This window comes from Elephantulus edwardii, unplaced genomic scaffold (assembly GCF_000299155.1).
Source record: "Elephantulus edwardii isolate Elephantulus edwardi_28Jun2011 unplaced genomic scaffold, EleEdw1.0 scaffold00045, whole genome shotgun sequence".
Taxonomy (NCBI): Eukaryota; Metazoa; Chordata; class Mammalia; order Macroscelidea; family Macroscelididae; genus Elephantulus; species Elephantulus edwardii.
Window position 1 is genome coordinate 6,860,530 of NW_006399795.1, and position 22,445 is coordinate 6,882,974.

The 22,445-nt window shown below is 39.1% G+C and overlaps 1 protein-coding gene across 1 annotated transcript in view; it reads right to left on the bottom strand.

Moving 5' to 3' along the window:
• Nucleotides 1-22,445, bottom strand: part of PER3 (period circadian clock 3) — a 108,494-nt gene that overhangs the window by 58,337 nt on the left and 27,712 nt on the right. The window contains exons 6-10 of the mRNA XM_006885913.1: nucleotides 22,024-22,166; nucleotides 11,920-11,998; nucleotides 10,846-10,952; nucleotides 10,449-10,605; nucleotides 4,641-4,746 (exon numbers count right to left, since the gene is read on the bottom strand). Coding sequence (XP_006885975.1) covers nucleotides 4,641-4,746; nucleotides 10,449-10,605; nucleotides 10,846-10,952; nucleotides 11,920-11,998; nucleotides 22,024-22,166 — 592 coding nt within the window. The remainder of the gene's footprint in view (nucleotides 1-4,640; nucleotides 4,747-10,448; nucleotides 10,606-10,845; nucleotides 10,953-11,919; nucleotides 11,999-22,023; nucleotides 22,167-22,445) is intronic.

Consider the following 22,445-nt stretch of genomic DNA (forward strand, 5'->3'; position numbering starts at 1 on the left):
ATTTTATTTTATTATTTGTGTGTGTATGTGTACCGTCAAATCAGATCTGACTGGTACAGGAGGAGATTGTTCCTCCTTCTCCAGCAAAGCTTCCGGTGGATTTGAACCACACTCCTCTGGGATTACAGTGCAGCTTCCTGCCACTAGGCCACCAGAGCTCGCCAAAAGATATTTTTTAAAGCTGAGTATAAATTTTTAGTTATGTTCTTGATATCAGTTTAATAGTTCAAAAACTTGCTGAATCCCTAATAGAAACTACCTTTGGTATTAGTTATTTTTTTCTTACTTTTACCTCATATTAACTGAGACCCACCATTCTTCCCTACATCATTGCTGTAAAGTTGGAAATATTTAAGAAAAATACTAAAGCCAAATTTCAGAGGCATAATAAGACTTTAATACAAGAATTCTCCCCCTTAGAATTTTCCCTACTAATGCTTCTGTGACTTGACTCTCTGCCATCTTCAAATAAATTCTTACAAAATATTCTGTGTATTTAACACAAAAAAGGACCCCAAAAAATCAAAACAAAATTTAATTTTTGAAAAGACACTTCTGTCCTCCTCATTCTCTGAGCACCACCACGTAGTAGTTGGCAAGAACAAGTGCCTTACAAAAGGTGCCAATAAAGGAGCCAAGAAGAAAGTGGTTGATCCATTTTCTAGGCAAGACTGGTATAGTGGTAAAGGTACCAGCTATTATTAATGTAAGAAATATTGGGAAGACACTAGTCACAAGGACTGAAATAAGCAAGATTGCATCTGATGGACTCAACGATCATGTTTTTGAAGTGAGCCTTGCTGATTTGCAAAACGATGAAGCTGCATTTAGAAAATTCAAGCTAATTACTGAGGATGTTTGAGGCAAAAACTGCCTCAGCAACTTCCATGGCATGGATCTTACTTATGACAAAATGTGCTCCATGGTCAAAAAATGATTGAAGTTCAGGTTGATGTCAAAACTACTGATGATTATTTGCTTCATCTGTTTTTTGCTGGTTTTTCAAAAAAATGCAACAATCAAACACAGAAGACATCATATGTTCAGCACCAACAGGTCTGACAAATCCTGAATGAAGGAAATCATGACCCAAGATATGCAGAGAAATTACTTAAAAGAAGTGGTCAATAAATTGATTACAGACTACACTGGGAAAGACATAGAAAAGGCTTGCCAGTCTATTTATCCTGTTCATGATTTATTTGTTGCTGTTGTTGTTATGTGCTGTTAGTCGCCTGCAACTCACAGCGAACCTATGTATAACAAACAGCTCTGAACTCTGCTCTTTTTTTGAGCCAAATTCATTGCCTCTGACACGCCTACCACCGTTACCCCAGTTACTCAGTAAATCCATCTTGTCCAGGGTCTTCCTCTCTTGCACTGTCCCTCCACCCTTCCAAGTATTATGTCTTTCTCCAAGGACAGGTCCCTCTTGGAAACATGCCCAGAATATATCAGAGAGAGCTTCAGAATCAAAATCCAAGGAGCAATCTGGATTCACCCTCTGTAGGAAAGATATTTGTTCTCTTAGCAGTCTGTGGTACACTTAAGCTTCTTTATTATTATTTTTTTATTATTATTTTACTATCTTTTGTGTGTGTGTGCTGTCAAAGCAGATCTGACTGGTACAGGAGGAGATTGCCCCTTCTTCTCCAGCAAAGCATCTGGTGGAGTTGAACCACACGCCTCTGGGACTACAGTGCAGCTTCTTGCCACTAGGCTACCAGAGCTCCCTTAAGCTTCACCACAACTCAAAGGCATCAATCCTTCTTCACCTCTCATCCTTATTCATTGTCCAGCTCTCTGATGCATAGCAAGTAATTGCAAAGGCCATGGCCTAGATAGGGTGCTCCTTAGTCTCTAGACTGACATCATTGCTCTTCAATACTCTGGAGAGGTCCCTGACAGCAGATTTTCCCAAAGTAATTCATCTTGTGATTTTTCTGGCTGCTGGTACCAAGAATGTTGATTGTGGAGTCAACCAAGCTAAAGCTGTTAACAATTTCAATCTCTTCTCCATCTATTATGATGCTGCCAATTGGCCCCGTGGTGAGAATCTTTTTTTCTTGATGTTGAGCTTTAAATCATATTGAAGGCTACAGTCCTTTACCTTCTCTAGCAAATGCCTCAGGTCCTCCTCAGTTTCAGCAAGCAAGGTTGTGCCATCTGCATAAAGTGGCTGTTGATGAGGCTTCCTCCATTCAATCCTGATGCCACATTCCTTCTCATAAAGCCCAGTCTCCTGTATGATCTGTTCCACATATAGATTGAAAAGGTATGGAGACAGGATGCATATCCCTGGCATACAATTTTCCTGATTTTGAACCATGCAGTGTTTCCTTGCTCTGTTCTGATGACTGCTTTCTGGTTAACTATAAGTTTTACATGAACAATTGTTCTGGGATTCCCATTCTTCTCATACCTGGCTACAGTGTGCTGTGATGCACACAGTCAAATACCTTTGCATAGTCAATGAAACTCAGATAGACATGCCTCTGCTTTGCTTTCAGTTAAGATCCATCTAAGTCTGGCTTTTTATCTCTAGTGCAATGGTGTCTTCTAAACCCAGCCTGCATATCTGGTAGTTCTCTGATAATGTGCTGTTCCAGTTGTTTTTGGACAATTTTCAGCAAGATCTTTATTGCACTTGATATTAATGATACTGTTCAATAATTTCCTTACTTTGTTGAATCACCTGTTTTGGAATGGGAATAAATAATGATCACTTCCAGTCAGTTGGCCAGGTGGTTGGCCTCCAGATTTCTTGGCTCCACCTGGTGAGAGCATCCAGGACAGCATCTGTTTGTTGAAATAGGTCAACTGGTATTCCATCAATTCCTGGGGCCTTGTTTTTTGCCAATTCCTTCAAGGCAACTCTAACTTCCTCCTTTATAACCATTGGCTCTTGATTATATGTTGTTTCATGAAATTCTTCCTTGACAACCAATTATTTCTGGTACAGTGACTGTGTACTCTTTTCATCTTCTTTTGAGGCTTCCTGGGTCATTCGACATTCTGCCCACAGCACGCTTAAGTAGTGCAACTCAAAGCTTGAATTTGTTCTTCATTTCCTTCAGTTGAAGAAGTGCTGAATAACTGTGTCCCTTCTTTGCACATTTCATGTACATGTTAGAAAAGTAAGAATGTTGAAGAAAATTTATGAAGCTTCCTGGTGAAGGAGATAGCTTTGGAAACGCTACTGGAGATGAGACAGGTACTAAAGTTGAACAAGCTGAGGTCTATGATTCACTAGTTCAAGAATCTGTTTAAAATACAGACTTGCTCATGCAGAACCTATACCTGAATTAGAAGGAGGCTGTTATGTGAACGGAGCAGGGGAGCACTGCATGGTTTGGAATTGGGAAGGGAGTGTGTCAGAGATATACTCTCTCTCCATACCTGTTCAATCTGTGTCCTGAGCAAATTATCTGAGATTCTGACTCTATGAAGAGGAATGTGGTATCAGGATTAGAGAGAGACTCATTAATAACCCGTGTTGTGCAGATGACACAACCTTACTTGCTGAAAGTGAGGACTTGAAGCACTTGTTACAGAAGATTAAGAAATGCAGCCTTCAGTATGGACTGCATCTCAATATTAAGAAAAACAAAGATTCTTACCACTGGATCAATAGGGAGTGTCATGATAGATGGAAAGAAGACTGAAACTGTCAACAGCTTCACCTTGCTTAGATCCACAATTAACAACCTTGGTACAAGCAGTCAGGAAATAAGAAGACACATTGCAATGGGAAAACCTGCAGTTAGGGACCTTTCCAAATTATTGAGGAGTAGTGATGTCAATCTGAGGACTAAGGTGTATCTATATCAGGCCATAGTCTTTCTGATTACTTGCTGTGCCTCCGGGACTTGGACAATGAATAAGGATGACAGAAAAAGAATTTATGTCTTTGAGCTGTGGTGTTGGAGTGAACATCCCATAGACAGCTAAGAGAACAAACAGATAGATCTTGGAGAGGGTACAGCCGGAGTGCTCTTTGGAGGCAAGGATGATGAAGCTTCACCTCACATACTTTGGACATGATACTAGGAGGGACTGTTCCTTGGAGGAGGGCATAATGTTGGGAAGGGCAGAGGTTCTGTGAAGGAAAGGAAAACCCTCAACCAGATAGATTGATACAGTGACTGCTGCAATGAGCTCCTGTGTGTCAGGAACTATGAGAATGGCACAGGATAGAACAGGGTTCAGATCTTTTCTTCATAAGGTTGCAATCAGTCATAATCAGCTCAACGGCACCTAACAACAACAAAAAATGGGGAGCTCTGGTGGTTTAGTGGTGAGGAACTGTACTGCCAACCCAAAGGCAAGTGGTTCAAAAACACTAGTTGCTCTGTAGGAGAAAGAGGCAATCTCCTCCTTTGTGATTAACTGCCTCAAAAAATCCGCTGAAGGGTTAGCTAGGGGTTGGCTCCCATTTAATGGTGCATAACAACAACAACATATATATTCATTACCACAATTTAAAAATGGACAAAATTTTCTGACATGCAAAGAATCAAGAATTTCTCTCTTCTGCAGTTTATTCTTGTGGAGTAATTTTACTAGGACTGAACTGTTAAAACAGTAAGACATGATTATAAAGGTTTTATGCTCTTTTTAAAAAAAATTCTCACTTTTACCTGCAAGAGAAGTTTGTGAATTTGTTCTTGCAATTCAGTGATGTCTTTGTCATTATTGTTTGTCTTTTTCATTCTGGTAGCAAAAACATCTTCATTTAGTGGACTCCTACAAAACATCAAGCGAAAGACTGAGTCAAACACTTTAAAATTCATTCACCTGCAGTCTAAAGTGATTCTCAATAGTACTCTTGAAGGATAAATCTATATTCTTGCAAAGCAATTCTTTGATCTCCAACTACAGAAAATATGAAGCTAAAACTCTGTCCTGTAAGGTTACTATGAGTCAGCATTGACTTAACAGCAACAAATTTGGGGTTAGTTTCTCTAACCTATAGTCTCTGTAAAGGAGCGTAAGTGGTGTAGGCTGTGGCATGTTGCACTACTAACCAAAAGAAATCATGTCTCTCTACCAGGTCAAATTTACCATTTGCTCCAAGAAAGAAGTTAGGCAATCTTCTCTCTTCAAGATTTACAGCCTTAGAAAGTAAATGGAAAGGTCAGCTGTGAGTCCTGGACAATTGGATGGCACAGAAAGTTGAGCTAAGGTCATACTAAGGCATTCTGGGTTCAATAGTTAAGTATTTGACTGCTTATCAAACGGTTAGTGGTTCAAACTCAACAATGGCTCTGTAGGAAAAGGAAATGGCAATTTGCTTTTTTTAAAAAATATTACTTCTAAAAAATTTTTATGTTGGTTTACTAACAAAAGTTGTATGCATTGTGTTTCATTTATGTATGTGTATTTCATGTATTCCTCCATTCACACAGTGTTTCACATTATTCTATTACATTTAGTCACCACTGATCCATGCCCATCATTACCCTACCTTTACAGCTCCCCACTGGATCTTTCCTAACTCCTTTACCCCCTCCCTCTGCTCACCAAACTTGTCCTACCTCAAGATTTCCCTCCCACCCTTAATCCTCCTCCTCCATCCCCTACCCCCCTTCTACTTTGGTACACCTCTTACTAGTAATCCTTTTATTTTTACAATAATGGTCTGATGCAGTATTTCTCCTTATAAGACCGAGTTAGTTCCCTCACCATAACACCCTCTAGTCTTTCCCATGTCACAGAGTATTTTTCAAAATCATTCCTCCTGAGTGCTGTATAGTATTCTGTTGAGTGAATTTACAATTTGTTAATCCATTCGTTGTTGATGGACATTTTGACCATTTCCATTTTCTTGCTATTGTGAAAAATGCTGCTACGAACATCAGTGTATAAATCTGTTTGTGCCTTGGTTCTATTTTCCTCGGGGTATATTCCTAGCAGCAGAAGAGTTGGGTCACATGGAATTTCTACACTCAGCTATTTGAGGAAATACCAAACTACCTTCCAGAGTGGTTATGTAACCCCACTAACAGTGTATGAGAGTCCCAATCTCTCCACATTCTCTGAAACATTTAATGTTTGCTGTCCTTCAGGTCTTTCATTCATAGGGTCACTCTGAGTCATCCACAACTTGACGGCAGTTAACAACAATAACAACAACGAAAGAGCTCTGTTGGCCTAGTGGATAGAAAGTGATGCTACCAAGCCAAAGGTGGGTGATTTTAATCTGCCACCTCAGGCCTGGTTTTAATTGTTTTGGGTCAAACATTTTTCTAACTGGTATAGCACTGGTCTGTCCATTTGCTGTACAGAGGTAACTCGTGGTTGCTGTGATGCTAAACACTGTGACATTATTGTGTCAAATATGATAATGGCTACCCACGGTGGACAGTATTTGGGGGAGCTCCCCGACTAAAACAAGCTTGGAAGCAGGAGTTGCATCCACTTCCAAAATAGCTTGCCTCAGGAAACTCTATGAACTTGGAGAAATTATGAAAGTTATACAAGTGTTCAGGTCTTTCATTCAAAGGGTTGCTATGAGTAGTCTATGACTTGATGGCATTTAATAACAACAACAACAACAACAAGAACTGGGGTAAGACGGTATCTCATTGTGGTTTTGATTTGCATTTCTCCTACTGTCAGTGATTCTGATCATCCCTTCATGTGTCTGCTGGCCATCCGAGTATCTTCCTCTGTAGAAAGTCTTTTCATATCTTTTGCCCATATAAGCCTTTCTTGTGGAGGCCCTGTAGGATCCTGCAAACTTTCATTATAAGACCCTTGTCTAAGATGGCACTGCCAAATGTTTTTGCCCAGTTAGTAGGTTTTCTTTTTACCCTACTGAAAAAAGTTTTGATGCACACAGAGATTTAACCTTTAAAAATATGGAATGCTTCAAAAATTTGTGTGTCATCTTTGCACAGGGACCATGCTAATCTTCTCTGTATTGTTCAAATTTTAGTATATGTGCTGCCAAAGTGAGCACAGCAATGTGCTCTTGTAAAGAAGACTGCAATTTAGAAATCTGCTGCTATAGAGTCAATTCCAACTCTAGAGGGCGCTCTGGCAGCTTAGTGGTAAGGAGCTGAGCTGACAACCCAAAGGTATGTGGTTCAAATTCACCAGCCACACTGAGGGAGAAAGATGGACAATCTCCTCCATGTGATTTGCTGCCTCTGAAATCCTGCGGGACGTGAAAACCCACTAAAGGATCAAATATGAGTTAGTTCCAACTAGACAGTACCAACAACAGTGACTAAAGGAGAGCAGAACTGCCTCATAGGGTTTATAAGGGAGGAAGATACTCAACTAGGTGGGCTGACATGGTGACTGGTGGCTACAGGCTTGAGTGTGTCAGAAACCATAAGGACGGCACAGGATAAGACAGGGTTCAGATCAGCTGTTTATAGGGTCATTTATGAGTCATACTTGACTTGATGGCACTTAACAACAACAACAATCGTTATGGAAGAGGATTGCCACATCTTTCTCCTGTGGAATAGCTGGTGCATTTGAACTGCCAACTTTTCAGTTAGCAGTGCTTAATTACTATACAGCCAGGCCTCTTTTCGTAAAGAAACCCTATCCAGAAGATAGTTCTCTATCATATAGGTTCACTCTGAGTCAGAATTGACATTAAAGGGCAAAACAACAAAGTCCTTCTAGAATGATTTCAACACTGTTGTTAGGTGATGATAACTCTGACTTTTAACAGCCTTATGTACAGCAGATTGAAATTCTGCTCAATCCTGGTATGTATTTGTGTAAACAAAGCATCATTGACTTAAATCAATTTAGTTTAGGCACTGATGAGATTAACTTCTAGTGGTGCTCAGATACTGTTTTTAGAGTGACATTCTGGAACAAGAAAAGAATGAATAATTTTTGTATAATAACATTTATATATTCCTTACATACTCCATTCCCAGAGGAAATGAAAACTGAGACACAATGGATATGCGTACATATATGTTTATAGCAGCATTATTCACAACAGCCAAAAGAAGAAAAAAAAAAGAAAACAGCCCAAACACTCATCAACAAAAAAATGGATTGAGAAATTGTGGTACATTCACACAATAGAATACTATGCAGCACTAACCCAACAACAACTTCATAACATACAATATAAGATGGGAGATTCTAGAGAGCTGAGTGAACTAACCCTGTCTCATAAGGACAAATACTACATGAGACCATAATTGTAAAAATGGAAGGGTAACTACTTAAATGTGTGGGAATGTCCAACAGGAGAAGGGGATATGGAAGAAAGAGTCAGTGAAAGGAGAAGGGCAGGAATCACTGGGACAGTGGAGTTTAGTGGGTATCATCAAGGAATAGGAAAGATTTAGCAGGGACTCAAAGATATGGGGTGATACCAGGCATAGATCAATAGTGACTTGGTTGTATCAAATACAGTGTATATGAATGACTGCATCAAAGATTGTATAAAACACAGTACATGAAAGAAACATGTAAATGAATTACTGTATGCAAACCAACTAAAACAATGTTAAATAAAAAAAATATTTACATATTCCTCAATGTAAAATGTAAAACTAAGTTGCACTTTCAGTACTGAGTAACAGTACAGTTCAATGAGTTCTCTAGGTTGTGAGAAAAGTTTGTGGACTTTGGTGCTAATCAAGGCTGAGGGTCAAGTCCACCCAAAGGCTCCTCATAAGAAAAGATTGGTCATCTTCTGTAAAATGAGCCACTCGAAACCCAGCGAGCAAAGTTCTACTGTGGTACACATGAGCAAGCTAGGAGTCGAAGGTCGTGACAAGGATTTACAGAACTAAAATGGTTCATTTCAGATGACAGAGATAGTCTTCACCGAGCAGTGACAGGCATGCCGGTAAGTGTCAGGGCAGGTTTGTATGTAAAGGGAACTGGGCTAGAAGGAAGAACGCAAGCGCTGATGCTAATCTCCATTTTGCAATTTCTTTCTCACCTGACCTCCAGCCAAGTTACCTTGCTTCATCATTATGGATTCTGCCTGTAAGATGAGAAAGAACCTCATCTGCCTACAGAACTGTTGCAAAAAATCCAATGACTGCAGATAGTGACGATCCCTTGCTGGGCACACTCAGAGTCCCTTCTCATTTCAGTCGTCACACTTTCAGGGCTCTGATTGACAAGCCAGTGCCATTTTTATTTGCTGTCTCTCCCACTATACTGTGGGCTCCAAGAGGGTGAAGAGGAGGCCTGATTTACCTTTTCAATCTCAGTGACTCACAGGATGCCTGACAAAGAGCCAATAATCATATGTACTTATGCAGAAGAATAAATACCTCAAAACACTTTTATAAATATGGAGAATTCATGAACAGGAGTAATATCTACTAAGACTCTAAACCCTTATACAATCTTGGGTCTTGAGAGTTCATTGGTATAATTTCTAAAATACTGGGAAAATCTTCAGTATTTATTTTATGTCAGGTAATTTTACTTGAGACCTATGCTCATCATAGGCACATTATCTCTTCTGTAAAATCCAGCTGTGTGTCAAAATTAGTTCTACTGGTAGACTTAGTAGAATGATGGCTAAGCACTCAGGAGTTAATCAAAATGTTGGCAGTTCTAACCCGCCTAATGATCCCGCAGAGAAACACCTGGTGACCTACTCCTCTAAAGATTATAACTGAAAAGACTCTATGGGGTAGTTATACTCTGCCAAATGAAATGGCACTCAACAATAACACTGGAGCTTTCTTCTTAGTTTGACATTTATATATGTAACATTGCAGAACAAAATAAAAAGCTGTTTCAAAAATTTAGTATGATCCTCAAGAGTTGGGTACAATTTTCATGCTTTTAAAAAAAAGACAGCAAAAGAAAATTTTGGGGCTGGTTTAGAAATGCATATATCAATGAAAAATAGATCAAAAATGTAAGGTGTTTAAATGACTAGGAGTATTTAGGTTGTAAGAGTGGAGAGCTGGGTTGTTTAGATCTGTTTCATATTAATTATTCTGTTACACACACAAGGCAAGAACAATCGGTCACATTAGCATGCGGAGTACTCTTACAGACTAATTTTAAAAATAAGAATTTTATAAAATAAACATATAAGGGGCATGTGACAGAAGTATCAAAGAAACAAGGCAAAATAATAAATTTTGGTTATACACAAGTCATACGGAAGTATAGGAAGAGTTGTGATTTTTCTTTCACCTTTTTTTGTATATTAGTCATAATTAATTGCACATTTAAAATGATTAAATAAAACTGATTTGAATAAAATTTTTTATTAAGTAAAATTGCAATTGCCTTTTTTACAAAGTTTATTGGTACTTAACATACCTGGTGTACACTGACAAACTGTCTTCTAAAAACACTGAAGAAAATTTGCATTTTTTTTTATTTCATGGTTTGACTACCTATTGATTCAGGAGGTTTCAATGGGCAAAGAAATAATTATGTAGCAAAAAAGAAGTTTCAGAAATCCTGAATACTGACTGACTTACGTCCGGACTTTATGCCGACCAATAATGAAAGAAACCTTCCGGCTCCAGGGGTTCACGAAGCTGGACCAGCTGGAATCCAGGATGATGTAATCTCCATTTTGAGTACAAAATCTAACTGGTGAGTGTTCAAAGGGAGGCTGGCCTGCATACTTCAGGACTATAAAACAACAACAGACAAGACTGAAATGTACTGAGCAGAGGAACTGATCACAAAAATGTTATCTTTTAAGTAACTGTAAGCCTTTGAGTATTTCAAAATAAAAAAAAAGAATTTGTTTTGGCAACTTTAATATATTGTTTACCTCTTTAAAGGTAATGATTAATATCAGGAGAAATTACATGGAAAATTAGTGCAGAGCAATGACACAAAATATTTTCTTCCAATAAAGGTCCTTACCTTTTTGGTGTATGGCAACCATCATGGAACGATCTTTTGGGTGCAAATAAGTTAAGATCGATGTTCCAATCAGATCTTGAGGTAGGTAACCCAGCAAAGGCACTGCTCTGTGAAACAGACATAACACATTATCACAAATCAAAGAAGCAAGCAATCTTTCTAGAGTTATCTTACTAGTGCAAGCATTTGGGACTCAACAAATAATTTTTGAACCGTATACTTTCAGCATTTTAAACCTTATTTTAAATATTAAGTAGGGAGCTCTGGTAGCCTAGTGGCAAGACACTGCACTGCAATCCCAGAGGTACGCGGTTCAAATCTACCAGACGCTCTGCTGGAGAAGGAGGGGGCAATCTCTTCCTGTACCAGTCAGATCTGATTTGACGGTACACGTAAAATAATACAATAAAAAAAAATATTAAGTAAAAGACTTTCAGTGAAACATTTATAATAGCAAAAAGTGAAAAACCAAGGTAAGTGCTTCTGTGTGGGAAGGTGGTGGCCGTCTGATAAACTGCATCAAAATAGTCCAAGAACTTGCTAAACAACAGATTTACAAACTCACCACAAACTTACTAAATCAGAACCCCTGGGAGTAGGTTGGGAAGTCTACACTTTTAAGAAGTTCCTCAAAGGACTCTGAAGTCGAGCCAAGTTTGGAGCCACACATCCACAGAGTGAGACATTATGTGGCCATTTCAAAGAAAATCACACCACAACATGGAAAACCTAAGCTGTTAAATGAGCAATGTTTGTTAAGTGATGCATGTTTGTTAAGTGTATGACAGTACCTAACCAAACTCATGCCACTGAGTTAGTTCTGACTCACAGTAACCTCTTTGACACCATACTGTTCCATAGGGTTTCCAAGGCTGTAATATTTTTTAGAAGCAGATTGCTACAACTTTCTTATGGAGCAGCTGGTGGTCTCAAACCACTAACCTTTTCACTTAGCAACTCTGTACGCTAACCATTGTGACACCAGTGTTCCTTGATAATAAAGAGGTATGCAAGCATGGCAAAATGCCTTTACATTTTTAACTTGTTTACAGGGGCAAATTTCTTTTGACTTACCTTTCATCTACTTCAAGGAAAACACATCCTGGGGTATGTGTTGTGGTAAAAATTCTTTTATCCACTGGAATTCGTGGTGCTAAGAAAAATACAGACTCATTTAAAGACAAAAGTCTAATTAATTTTCTACTTAACTAACATATAGCATATAAAGAGGAGAACAAATTATCTTAAATAGTAGAAACTTTAGACAGACGACTGGCCTTAAAGTTGTCATTACAGCTGACAAAGATTTCCACTTTTAACTACACTTGATGCGGTTACAAAATGTGATGCCTGTTAAAGATAATTTTAACATGAGAGAGAAAAGTCAATGTATACTTAACAGCTAATCTCATAAAGAAAGAAAAACTTCAAGTAAATTAAACTTCGGAACTAGTGAAAACACTGAAGTTATGGCCCTAGACACCCTCTAAGCTTGGAAGGAAACTAACTCTTACAGACCAACTTTTAGCTAAAAAGACAGGCCTTCATGCTCCTTAGAAAAAAGACATAATGCTGAGAAAAGTAGAGGGTCATAAAAAGAGAGGAAGACCCTCAACAAGATGGATTGACCCAGTGCCTGTAATAACAGGTTTGAGCATATGAGAGTTCATGGGATAGCACAGGAAAGCACAAAATTCAGATCTGCTGTTCAAAGGATAGTTTTGAGTTGTAATTGACTGGATGGCACCTAACAACAACAATAAATAGTGAATAAAAATGTCCGGGGAGAAGGCAGTCCTTAGAATAATCAGCCACACAGAAAGGGCAGCATTTAACCAAGGACAAAGACCAGACAGAAAATAGGAATAGGAAGGGACAGGAAAGGAGGACAAACGGAAACAGGAAACACAGGGAGAAGTGGTGGAGACTGCAGTCAATGCTATAAAACAAAATGTGTACGAATTATTGAACGGAAAACTAATTTTCTCTGGAAACTTTCACTGAAAACACAATTTTTTAAAAAACTCAGGCTAACAGGTTTAATTTTATTTATTTAGTGATTGTCCATAAATATGTACCCAAAAGGGATTGAGATGCCCTCAGTACTCTGTGCACATTTTAAAATTGTGCAGTAGGATCAACAGTTCCGCTATAAGACTTATTTTGAAAATGCAGATCTGCTCTAAAGTGATTGCTATAGTAGGGAAACAAGCTGAGTATAATACAACTTTTGTGTTTGCTTTTGTACAGGTGCAAGAAACACTAGATGCAGGCAGAACACAGCACCTAGACAAACAACTCCTTGGGTATACACAAAATACACATATTTCCTCATCAAACTTCTACCCACTACTTCAGTTCACTGCACGTGCTTTATGAGCTATACCCACAAGTACCTGCAGTTAGAGAACTGATTTTAGAGAACCTCCTCTCACTACTCACAGGCTTCATTCCTCCCAGCATCCACTTACACAAGTAAACGAACTATTTTCCAAGGCTGTTGTAGTTGTGTACCATACAGTCGAAACCAACCCAAAGCTGACCCTCTGGCAGGTTTTCAGAGGCATTTAATCACTAGGGAGGAGATTGCCCATCCTACTCAGCAGAGCAGCTGGTGGCCTCAAATTATGTACCTTCAGGATTGCAGTGCAACTTCTTGCCACTAGGCCACCTGAGCTTTTTACCAAGGTAGAGCTAACACATTTATATACTTATAATACTTTCGTGTATTTCTTAAGCATTTAATGTATGGTAACTATGCAACTATTTTTATTAGCTTTCTATATTTTTAGTATTTGTTAAATAACATTTTATTGTGTTTTCAGTAAAATTCTACATATAAATTTGAGTTTATATTCAACAATTTCTATACAAGCTGTTTAGGGTCAATGGTTACATTTTTTAAAAGCTTGAACATTTTCATTATCTCCTGGATAGTCTGTTTCCACTAATCTAGTTTCCCTGCTCCCTTACAGTTTCAACTTTGTTTTAAAACGGTTTAGCCTATATTTATAACTATTTAACCTAACCCTTTCTTATGTACCAATGAAAAGTTGTTGAGTCCTTAAATCCATTTGTCCCATAATGTATATGGGTTTCTATTATGTGATTTCTGTATATGCGGTGATTTTTTCCAATAGGGTTTCAAAATACCTTAAAAACATGAAATTAAATCTTGAGCCCTGTTTCTTAAACAATTTTAATATTCTTCTTTCACATGAGACAGAAGCAAAAGGCCACATGACAGGTCTGCATACATGCTACCAAGTTCCATGTTCTCATTAGGCTAGGCTGGCCTTAAAGGCAATTATGACTGACTATACACAGTCACCTTCAGTGAACATGACCATCAGTTGTCAGCAACTCAATTTCGGCTTACACCAACCCTATGTGTTAGAGTAGAACTGTGCTCCAGCCTGTAACGGCTGTTGTATTTTGGGTTTGTGGTTTGCTTTTTAGTAGATGTCAAGTGTTGTTCCTGAGGTGTTTCAGAATAGATTTAAATCTTCAATCTCTTGATTAATAGCCTGTTGTTGTTAAGTGCTGACTCATAGTGACTTTATGAATGAAAGACCTGAACACTTGTTCATCCCTTCTCCAGGTTCGTAGGGTTTCTGGAAGCAAGCTATTTCGGAAGTGGATGCCACTCCTCATTTGAAACTCGTTTTAATCGGGGAGCTCCACCAAACGCTGTCCACCACGGGTAACATTCTCGCATTTGACATATCAGTGTCACAGTGTTCAGCTTCACTGCAACCACGAGTTACCTATGTAAAGCAAGTGGACAGACCAAGGCTATAATACCTAGAAGAAAGTTTGATCAAAAACAATTAAAAACAAGCCCGAGGGCTGCCTACCGAATTTAAGAACCAAAGCATGTTTCAAACTCCATGAGCCCCATCATTTTAAATTCCTCAATAATCATGCATTCTCACCGGCTCTCGCCACCCAAAAACGCCCATCTGGGAGCATTCCGCTGCTTCTGCAATCTCCTCCTTTTCTGATGCCACATGTTTCTTCATAGAGTCTAACCTCTAGAATGATTTGTCCACCATAAAGACAGAGTACACATGAGGGAAGGATACTTATATAAACAGAAGACGAACAAACGCCTGGAGCTTTTCTATAACTCTCATCATTTCTCGAAGTTTTTAGACTGTCCAGAGGCATGTAGTTTAGGAAGTGGATGTCAGTCCTGCTTCCAAACCTGAATCAACCTGGGAGCTCCAATAAAAACTGCCCATGATAGATAGCCAATTATGGTGTCTGACACACCTATGACCCAGTTGTCCAGCAACTTTATGTTATTTCAGTAAAGCAAATAAACAGACCTCTGCTGTACCACTCAAAAGAGTGTTCATTCAAAATCAATTAACATTTGGCCCAAGGGCCTGCATTCCTTGGGCCCTACAGTATTTTAAAAATCCGGCATGCCCAAATGCTGGCAGACTCTGAGCCAGTCCCCCAAGTCATCTGGCAAGTCCCCTCTGCTGACACCCACTTGGGACAAAAAGAAAGCCATAAGAGCCTCGAGCATTCCATACGTGTCCCTCCTCAAGACACAAGAGGCCATGCTAAAAATGTCTAAAGCATTCAGGAAGGTAGGAACATAAGAACAGAGAGCAACTAAGTTTTGGGGGAGTTCTGGTGGCCTAGTAACAAGAATTTGTACTGCAATCCCAAAGGCATATGGTTTGAGGCCACCTGCTGCTCCATAGAAGGACGGATAATCTCTTCCAGTGTGATTAACTGCCTCTGAAAACTTGCTGGAGGGTCAGCTATAAGTTAGTTGTTGGTTCTGACTCTATCGTACACAACAATAAACAATAGAAGAATATAGGTTTGTGGGTTTTGGGGATTTTTTGCTTTATGTATATTTCTAACTTTTTTGTCTCAAAAAAGTCCATAACTTTATTTGGTTTTTCTTTTTTTAATTTTTTTTTTGTTTTAATTGAGATTTTAACCAAAGTTTATAGAGAATTGGATTTCTATTCATTCATTGCTGCATATTTTCCTCCCTAACCACCAGCCCCCTGCTGAAGAATTAGAGGTAGAGCCCAGACTGGAAATGACTCAAAATGAGGAGAAACAGCTGCACGTATCCTTTAATAACTGGAATGTGGAATATATGAAGTATAAATGTAAGAAAACTGGAAGTTATAAAACATAAGCTAGAATACATGAAGATTGACATTCTAGGCATGAGTGAACTGACATGGAATGGCATGGGACACTTTGAATCTGACAATCAAATGACCTATTATACCAGGAATGAAAAACTGAATGGTGTAGGATTCATAGAGAAAAGACAATTTCAAAATCTATCCTAAAGTACAATGTTGTGGGTGATAGGATACTATCCATGAGTGTACAAGGAAGGCATGTTAATATGACTATTATTGAAATATATGCAGCAACAACTAAAGCCAAACAACAACTAGGATTTCTACCAATTTTTGCATTCCAAAATTAACCAAACATGCAATCAAAATGCATTAACAGTTACTGGTGAAGAGGAGTGTGGCATTAGGATTGGAGGGAGACTCATCAATAACCTGCGTTATGCAGATGACACAACCTTACTTGTTGAAAATGAGGAGGACTTGAAGCACATGTTGCAGAAGATCAAGGAATGTAGCTTTCAGTATGGATTGCATATCAATGTCAAGAAAACAAAGATTCTGACTACTAAAACAAAAGGCAGGGCCATGATGGATGGAGAAGTGATTGAAACTATCAACAGCTTCATCCTGCTTAGATCCACAATTAACACCCTTGGTACAAGCAGTCAGGAAATAAGGAGATGCACTGCAATGGGAAAATCTGCAGTTAGGGACCTTTCCAAATTATTAAGGAGTAGTGATGTCAGTTTGAGGACAAAGGTGCGTCTGATTCAGGCCACAGCTTTTCCAATTACTTGCTATGCATCTGAGGGTGACAGAAGAAGAACTGATACTTTGAGCTGTGGTGCTGGAGAAGAGCACTGAAAACTCCATGGACAGCCAACAGAACAAACAGGTATGTCTTGGAGAGGGTGAAGCAGAAGTGCTCTTCAGAGGAGGGAATGATGAAGCTTCTTGCCTCACATACTTTGGACACATTAATAGGAGGTGCTATTCCTTAGAGAAGGACATGATGTTGGGAAAGGAGGAGAGTTGGCGAGGGAGAGGAAGACCCTAAACCAGGTGGATTGATATGATGACTGCTGCAATGGGCTCTGTGTGTCAGCAAGTGTGAGGATGGTACTGGATAGAACAGGGTTCAGATCTTTTATTCATAGGGTCACTATGAGTCATGCTCAACTGAATGACACCTAACAACAACAAGAAGTATGCAAAAGTTGGAAAGGAAGAAGAAGGATGGTAGTCAGAAAACATGGTCTTGGTGACAGAAATGAGGTTGGACGCCAAAGGACAGAATTTTATAATTTCAGTGATTTATTCATTGCAAATAATTTTTAAAAAAAAACAACACAAAAGGTAACTTTACACATGGAACTCATTTAATAGACTACACAGGAATTATACTGACTACATCTGGGAAAAGAATCATTGGAGAAGCTCAGTACCAGTAGTCAAAACCAAGGCAGGCGCTGACTATGGAAAAGACCATCAATTACTCATGTACAAGTTCAAATTGAAGCTAAAGAAAATTAAAACAAGTCCATAAGAAATAAAATATTACTTTGAGTCTATCGCACTTAAATTTAAAAAACAACTCCAGAATAGGTTTGAGGCACTGAACAATACTGATTGAAAGATGAACACTGATGAATTATGGGATGAAATAAAAGATAACATTCATGAAGAGAGCAAAAGGTCATTATTAAGATTGTTGTTGTTGTTGTTGATTGCCGTTGAGTTGAGCATGACTCATAGTGACCCTATGAACAAAAGACCTGAAGCCCTTCTATACCTATCATCGTTTCTCAAAGTTCGTAGTTTCCAGAGGCATGTTGTTTAGGAAGTGGATGCTACTCCATCAAGATAGAGGAGGAAGTAAAGACCAAAACGGATGTCAGAAGGAACTGAAAATTGCACAAGAGCATCAAGAAGCCAAAACAAGGGGGAGAAATGCAAAAAATAAAAGACACTAACAGAAAATTTCACAGGGCAGCTTAAGAACACAAAGCAAAGTGTTATAATGGAATGTGCAAAGAACTGGACTTGAAAAATAAATACTCAGCATTTCTAAAGTTGAAAAAAACTGAAAAAACAAATTCAGGTCTTGAGTTGCAATACTGAGAGATGCTATGGACAAAATTTTGACCGATTTAGGAAGCATCAAAAAAGATGAACTATGTAGTCACATTGAAAAATTATCAGGAAGGACCTTATGAACAAGAGCCAACAGTAATGAAGGAAGAAGTTCAAGCAGTACTGAAGGCACTGGAGGAAAATAAGGCCTCAGGAATTGATGGAATATCAAATGACTGCTTCAACTAACAGAGGCAGCTCTAGATGTGCACACCAGTCTATGCCAGGACATTTGGAGGACAGCTGCTTGATTAACTGACTGGAAGAGATCCATATCTGTTCCCATTCCCCAAAATAGTGATCCAAAGAAATGTGAAAATTATCAAACAACATCATTAATATAAAAATATTTTAAAGATCATCCAAAAATGGCTAGAACAATGCATTGCCAGAGAACTGCCAGAAATTCAAGCTGCCTTTAGAAAAGGCCATGGATATCATTGCTGATGTCAGATGGATACTCACTGAAAGCCAAGAATACCAGAAAAATGTCTATTTGTGTTTTATTGACTAAGTACAAGGCACTTGACTGTGTGTTGCTGTTATGTGCCACTGAGTCGCTAGCAACTCACAGCGATCTTATGTACAATGACTCTGAACCCAGTCCTATCCTGAGCCAATCTCACTGCCTCTGACACTCTACCCTTATTACACTAGTAACTGTGTCAATCCATCTTACCCAGGTCTTCCTCTTCTGTGTCATCCCTCCACCCATTCAAGTATGGTGTCCTTCTCCAAGGACCCCTCCTGACAACATGTCCAAAGTATTTCCGACAGAACTTCAAAATCCTTGCCCCCAAGGAGCATCTTGATTTCAATCTTTCCAAGACAGACCTGTTTGTTCTCCTGGTGATCCATGGTATGTTCAGTACTCTTTTCCAGCACCACAACTCAAAGGCGTCGATTCTTCTTCTATCATTCTTAGTCATTATCCAACATTCTGATGGATAACAAACTGCAAAGACCATGGCCTAGATCAGGGTCACCTTAGTCTCTAGACTGACATTGTTGCTCTTCAGCACTCAGTAGAGGTTTCTGACAGTAGATTTTCCCAGTGAAATTCATCTTTTTATTTCTTGACTGCTGGTACCATGACTGTTGATTGTGGAACCAAGCAGACTGAAACTGTTAACAATCTCAATCTCTTCTCCATCTATCCTGACGCTTGTCAATTGGTACAGTGGTGAGAATTTTTGTCTTCTTGATGTTGAGCTTCAATCCACACTGAAGAATGCAGTCCCTGACTTTTTGCAGCAAATGCCTCAGTCCTCCTCAGTTTCAGCAAGCAAGGTTGCTTCATCTGCATAACACAAGTTGTTGATGAGTCTCCCTCTAATCCTGATGACACATTCCTCCTCTTAAAGTCCATCCTACCAAATGATCTGCTCCGCATATAGATAGAAACATGCAGGATCTCCTTGCTCTGTTCTGATGACTGCTTCCTGGTCCAAGTTTGTGTACTGCTTTCTGGTCCATGTATAGGCTTCTCACAAGCACAATCAAGTGTTCTTGAATTCCCATTCTTCTCAAGTTTAGTCATAATTTGTTGTGACCCAAACAATAAATGCCTTTGCATAGTCAATGAAACAAACACAAACAGACATTCCTCTGGTATTCTGTTTTCAGTCAAAATCCACCTAACATTGGCTATAATGTCCCTATTGCTACAGCCTCTTCTAAGCCCTGGTTTTGCTTCTTTAGAGAATCCCACCTAAAACTACTAGACTTACTAATAGGACAGAGACTGTGGAAATTCCCCTCCTTTTTAAAAATAATATTTTAATTGATATTTTAATGAAAGTTTACAGAAAATTTGAATTTCTATTCTTTCATTGTTGCAGAGTTTCCTCCCTACACACCTCCATCAGTTAGTTCTTCTCTTTAAAAAGCCTCTTTCATTGTTGTACATTTTCCTCTATCCTCTCCACCCTCCTGTCCACTTTGCTATGCACTTCTTATTCTGGATTGTTGTCATGCAAATACTACCTAACCACACATTTCTTTTAGATAGTTCTTACCCTCATCTATTTCAATATATAGTGTTTATTATTTATTCCCTTTTTTCTTAATTTCCTCCCAACGCCCATGTCAGTCCTGCTTTATAACAGTGGCACTATGCAGTATTTGCCTTTTGTGACTGAGATATTTCACTCAACATAATGTCCTCCAGGGTCACCCATTTTATATAATATTTTATGAGTTCCTTGTTTTTCAGGGCTGCATAGTATTCCACTGTGTGAATATACCAGAGCTTCTCTATCCACTTGTTTGTTGATGGGCCCCTCGGTTGCTTCCGTCTCTTTGCTATTGTGAACAACACAGCAATAAGCATAGGTGTGCACTAGGACCCCCCTTTGACCCCATTTCTAAAGACTATCTTTCAGTCAAACAACAAACAAGCCCATAAAACAGTTATATTCGAGAGGCATGTATTCCTTAAAATAAAATATATACACCTAAGAGAAGGACAGCAGAGGGTAAGAAACTTGGATGATAATGAAGAATTTGTTGAAAAATCACAAAACCTGGGTGAATCTAAGAGGACATTATGCTGAGTGAAATAAGACAGTCACAAAAGGACAGATACTAAATGAATCCAGTATTATAAAACAGTAAAGAAAAGTTTGAGTTCTGGTGGTCTATTGGTAAGAAATTGAACTGCAATCCCAAACACATGCAGTTTAAAAACACCAGCTGCTCCATGGGAGAAAGGTAAAAAAATCTCCTCCCGTGCAATTTGTCTCTGAGAACACACTGGAGGGTCAGTTCTGGGTTGGCCAACTTGACTGTATACAACAAGTTTACACAGAAAGAAGCATTCTTCGAATGCTACCAGAGATGAGAAGGGATACAGAGGTGAGTTAAAAAATTCCGTTTAGAGGGAGCTCTGGTGGCCTAGTGGCAAGGAGCTGCAACTACAATCCCAGAGGCGCACGGTTTGAATCCACCAGATGCTCTGCTGGGGAAGGAGGGACAATCTCCTCCTGTACCAGTCAGATCTGATTTGACGGTACACGCACACAAAAATTTAAAAAAAAAAAAAATTCCGTTTAGTAACAAAACAAAACCTCAGGTGAAAAGGAATCAGGGAAACTCAGGGTCAAAATTTAGGAGGGTACAAACACATTGGAAGAAATGCAACCAATGTCAGGGGCACTTTAAGCAAATTATTGAATGCAGGACTAATCTGCTCAGTAAGTGTTCATCCAAAGCTCAATAAACAATTTTATAAAGAAGTAACAGTAAAGATAAAAATGCCTTATTGTTGAGTACCATTAAGTCAGAACTGACCCATAGCTGACCCTCCAGCAGATTTTCAGAAGCAGTTAATCACATGGGAGGAGACTGCTTATCCTTCTCCTGCAGAGTAGTGGGTGGATTTGAACCATGTGCATTCAGGATTGCAGCTCAGGTTCTTACCACTAGGTCATCAAGAGACTGGTGGAACCCTAGAAGTACGGCCAGTTGAGCCCTCCACATTTGGAGCTGAAATCATTCCTTGAGTCAACTTTCAGTCTGTACACAGGCTTGTAAGAAGATCAGAAACACCAGCAAGGGACACACTAAGAACAGTCAGCAATACAGGATCAAAAGGGCAGCAAGTGCCCAGGGATAATGCTCAGAAGGAAAGAGACAGAAGAAGGACAAATGGAAACAGGAAACACTAATAAAGTGGGAAAAGTGCTGTTACAATATGGGGGCTGTAATCAATGTCACAAAGAGTAATATGTATGGCTTATTGAATGAAAAACTAATTTGCCCTCAAACTTGAACTCAAATCACAATAAAAAGTTTTAAAAAGTAAGAGGGAAAAGAATGCTTCATGTGTTCAGAACACAACATATACATGAAGGCTCAAGCTCTCTTTTAAGCTATGCTGACATTACTCATCCTGATGAGAAAGCAGAGGCTTCTGACTCACCTTCATAACCAGAATGAATCTTCTCAACCAACATGAGGCAGCAAGGCTCAGCTCCCGGCTGGGAGGGCCTGTGCACATGAATCATGTAGGGGATGATCCGGGATGGGCAGTAGTTGTTCTGTTGCTCTCCGTCTTCACCGCCACTGAAGAAATGAAAAACAACTGGCTAGTCTCCAGGCATTTCCCTAGCCTCCAGGCTCAGAAATGCCCTACTGGTAATTTCTAAGATAGACATACTGGAATCTAAAATGTATAAATGTACAAATGCTCTGTTTTCACAAGGAGAACTTCTAAAGTGCTCCCTATATCCAAGGCTAGAAGATGCAGGAGAGGCTGTATTTAGATGACTAACAATGTGAAGACAGAACTCATCTTGCTGTGCCTTTTCTCCTGACCTCTGGGCCCTAAACCATCACAGATGT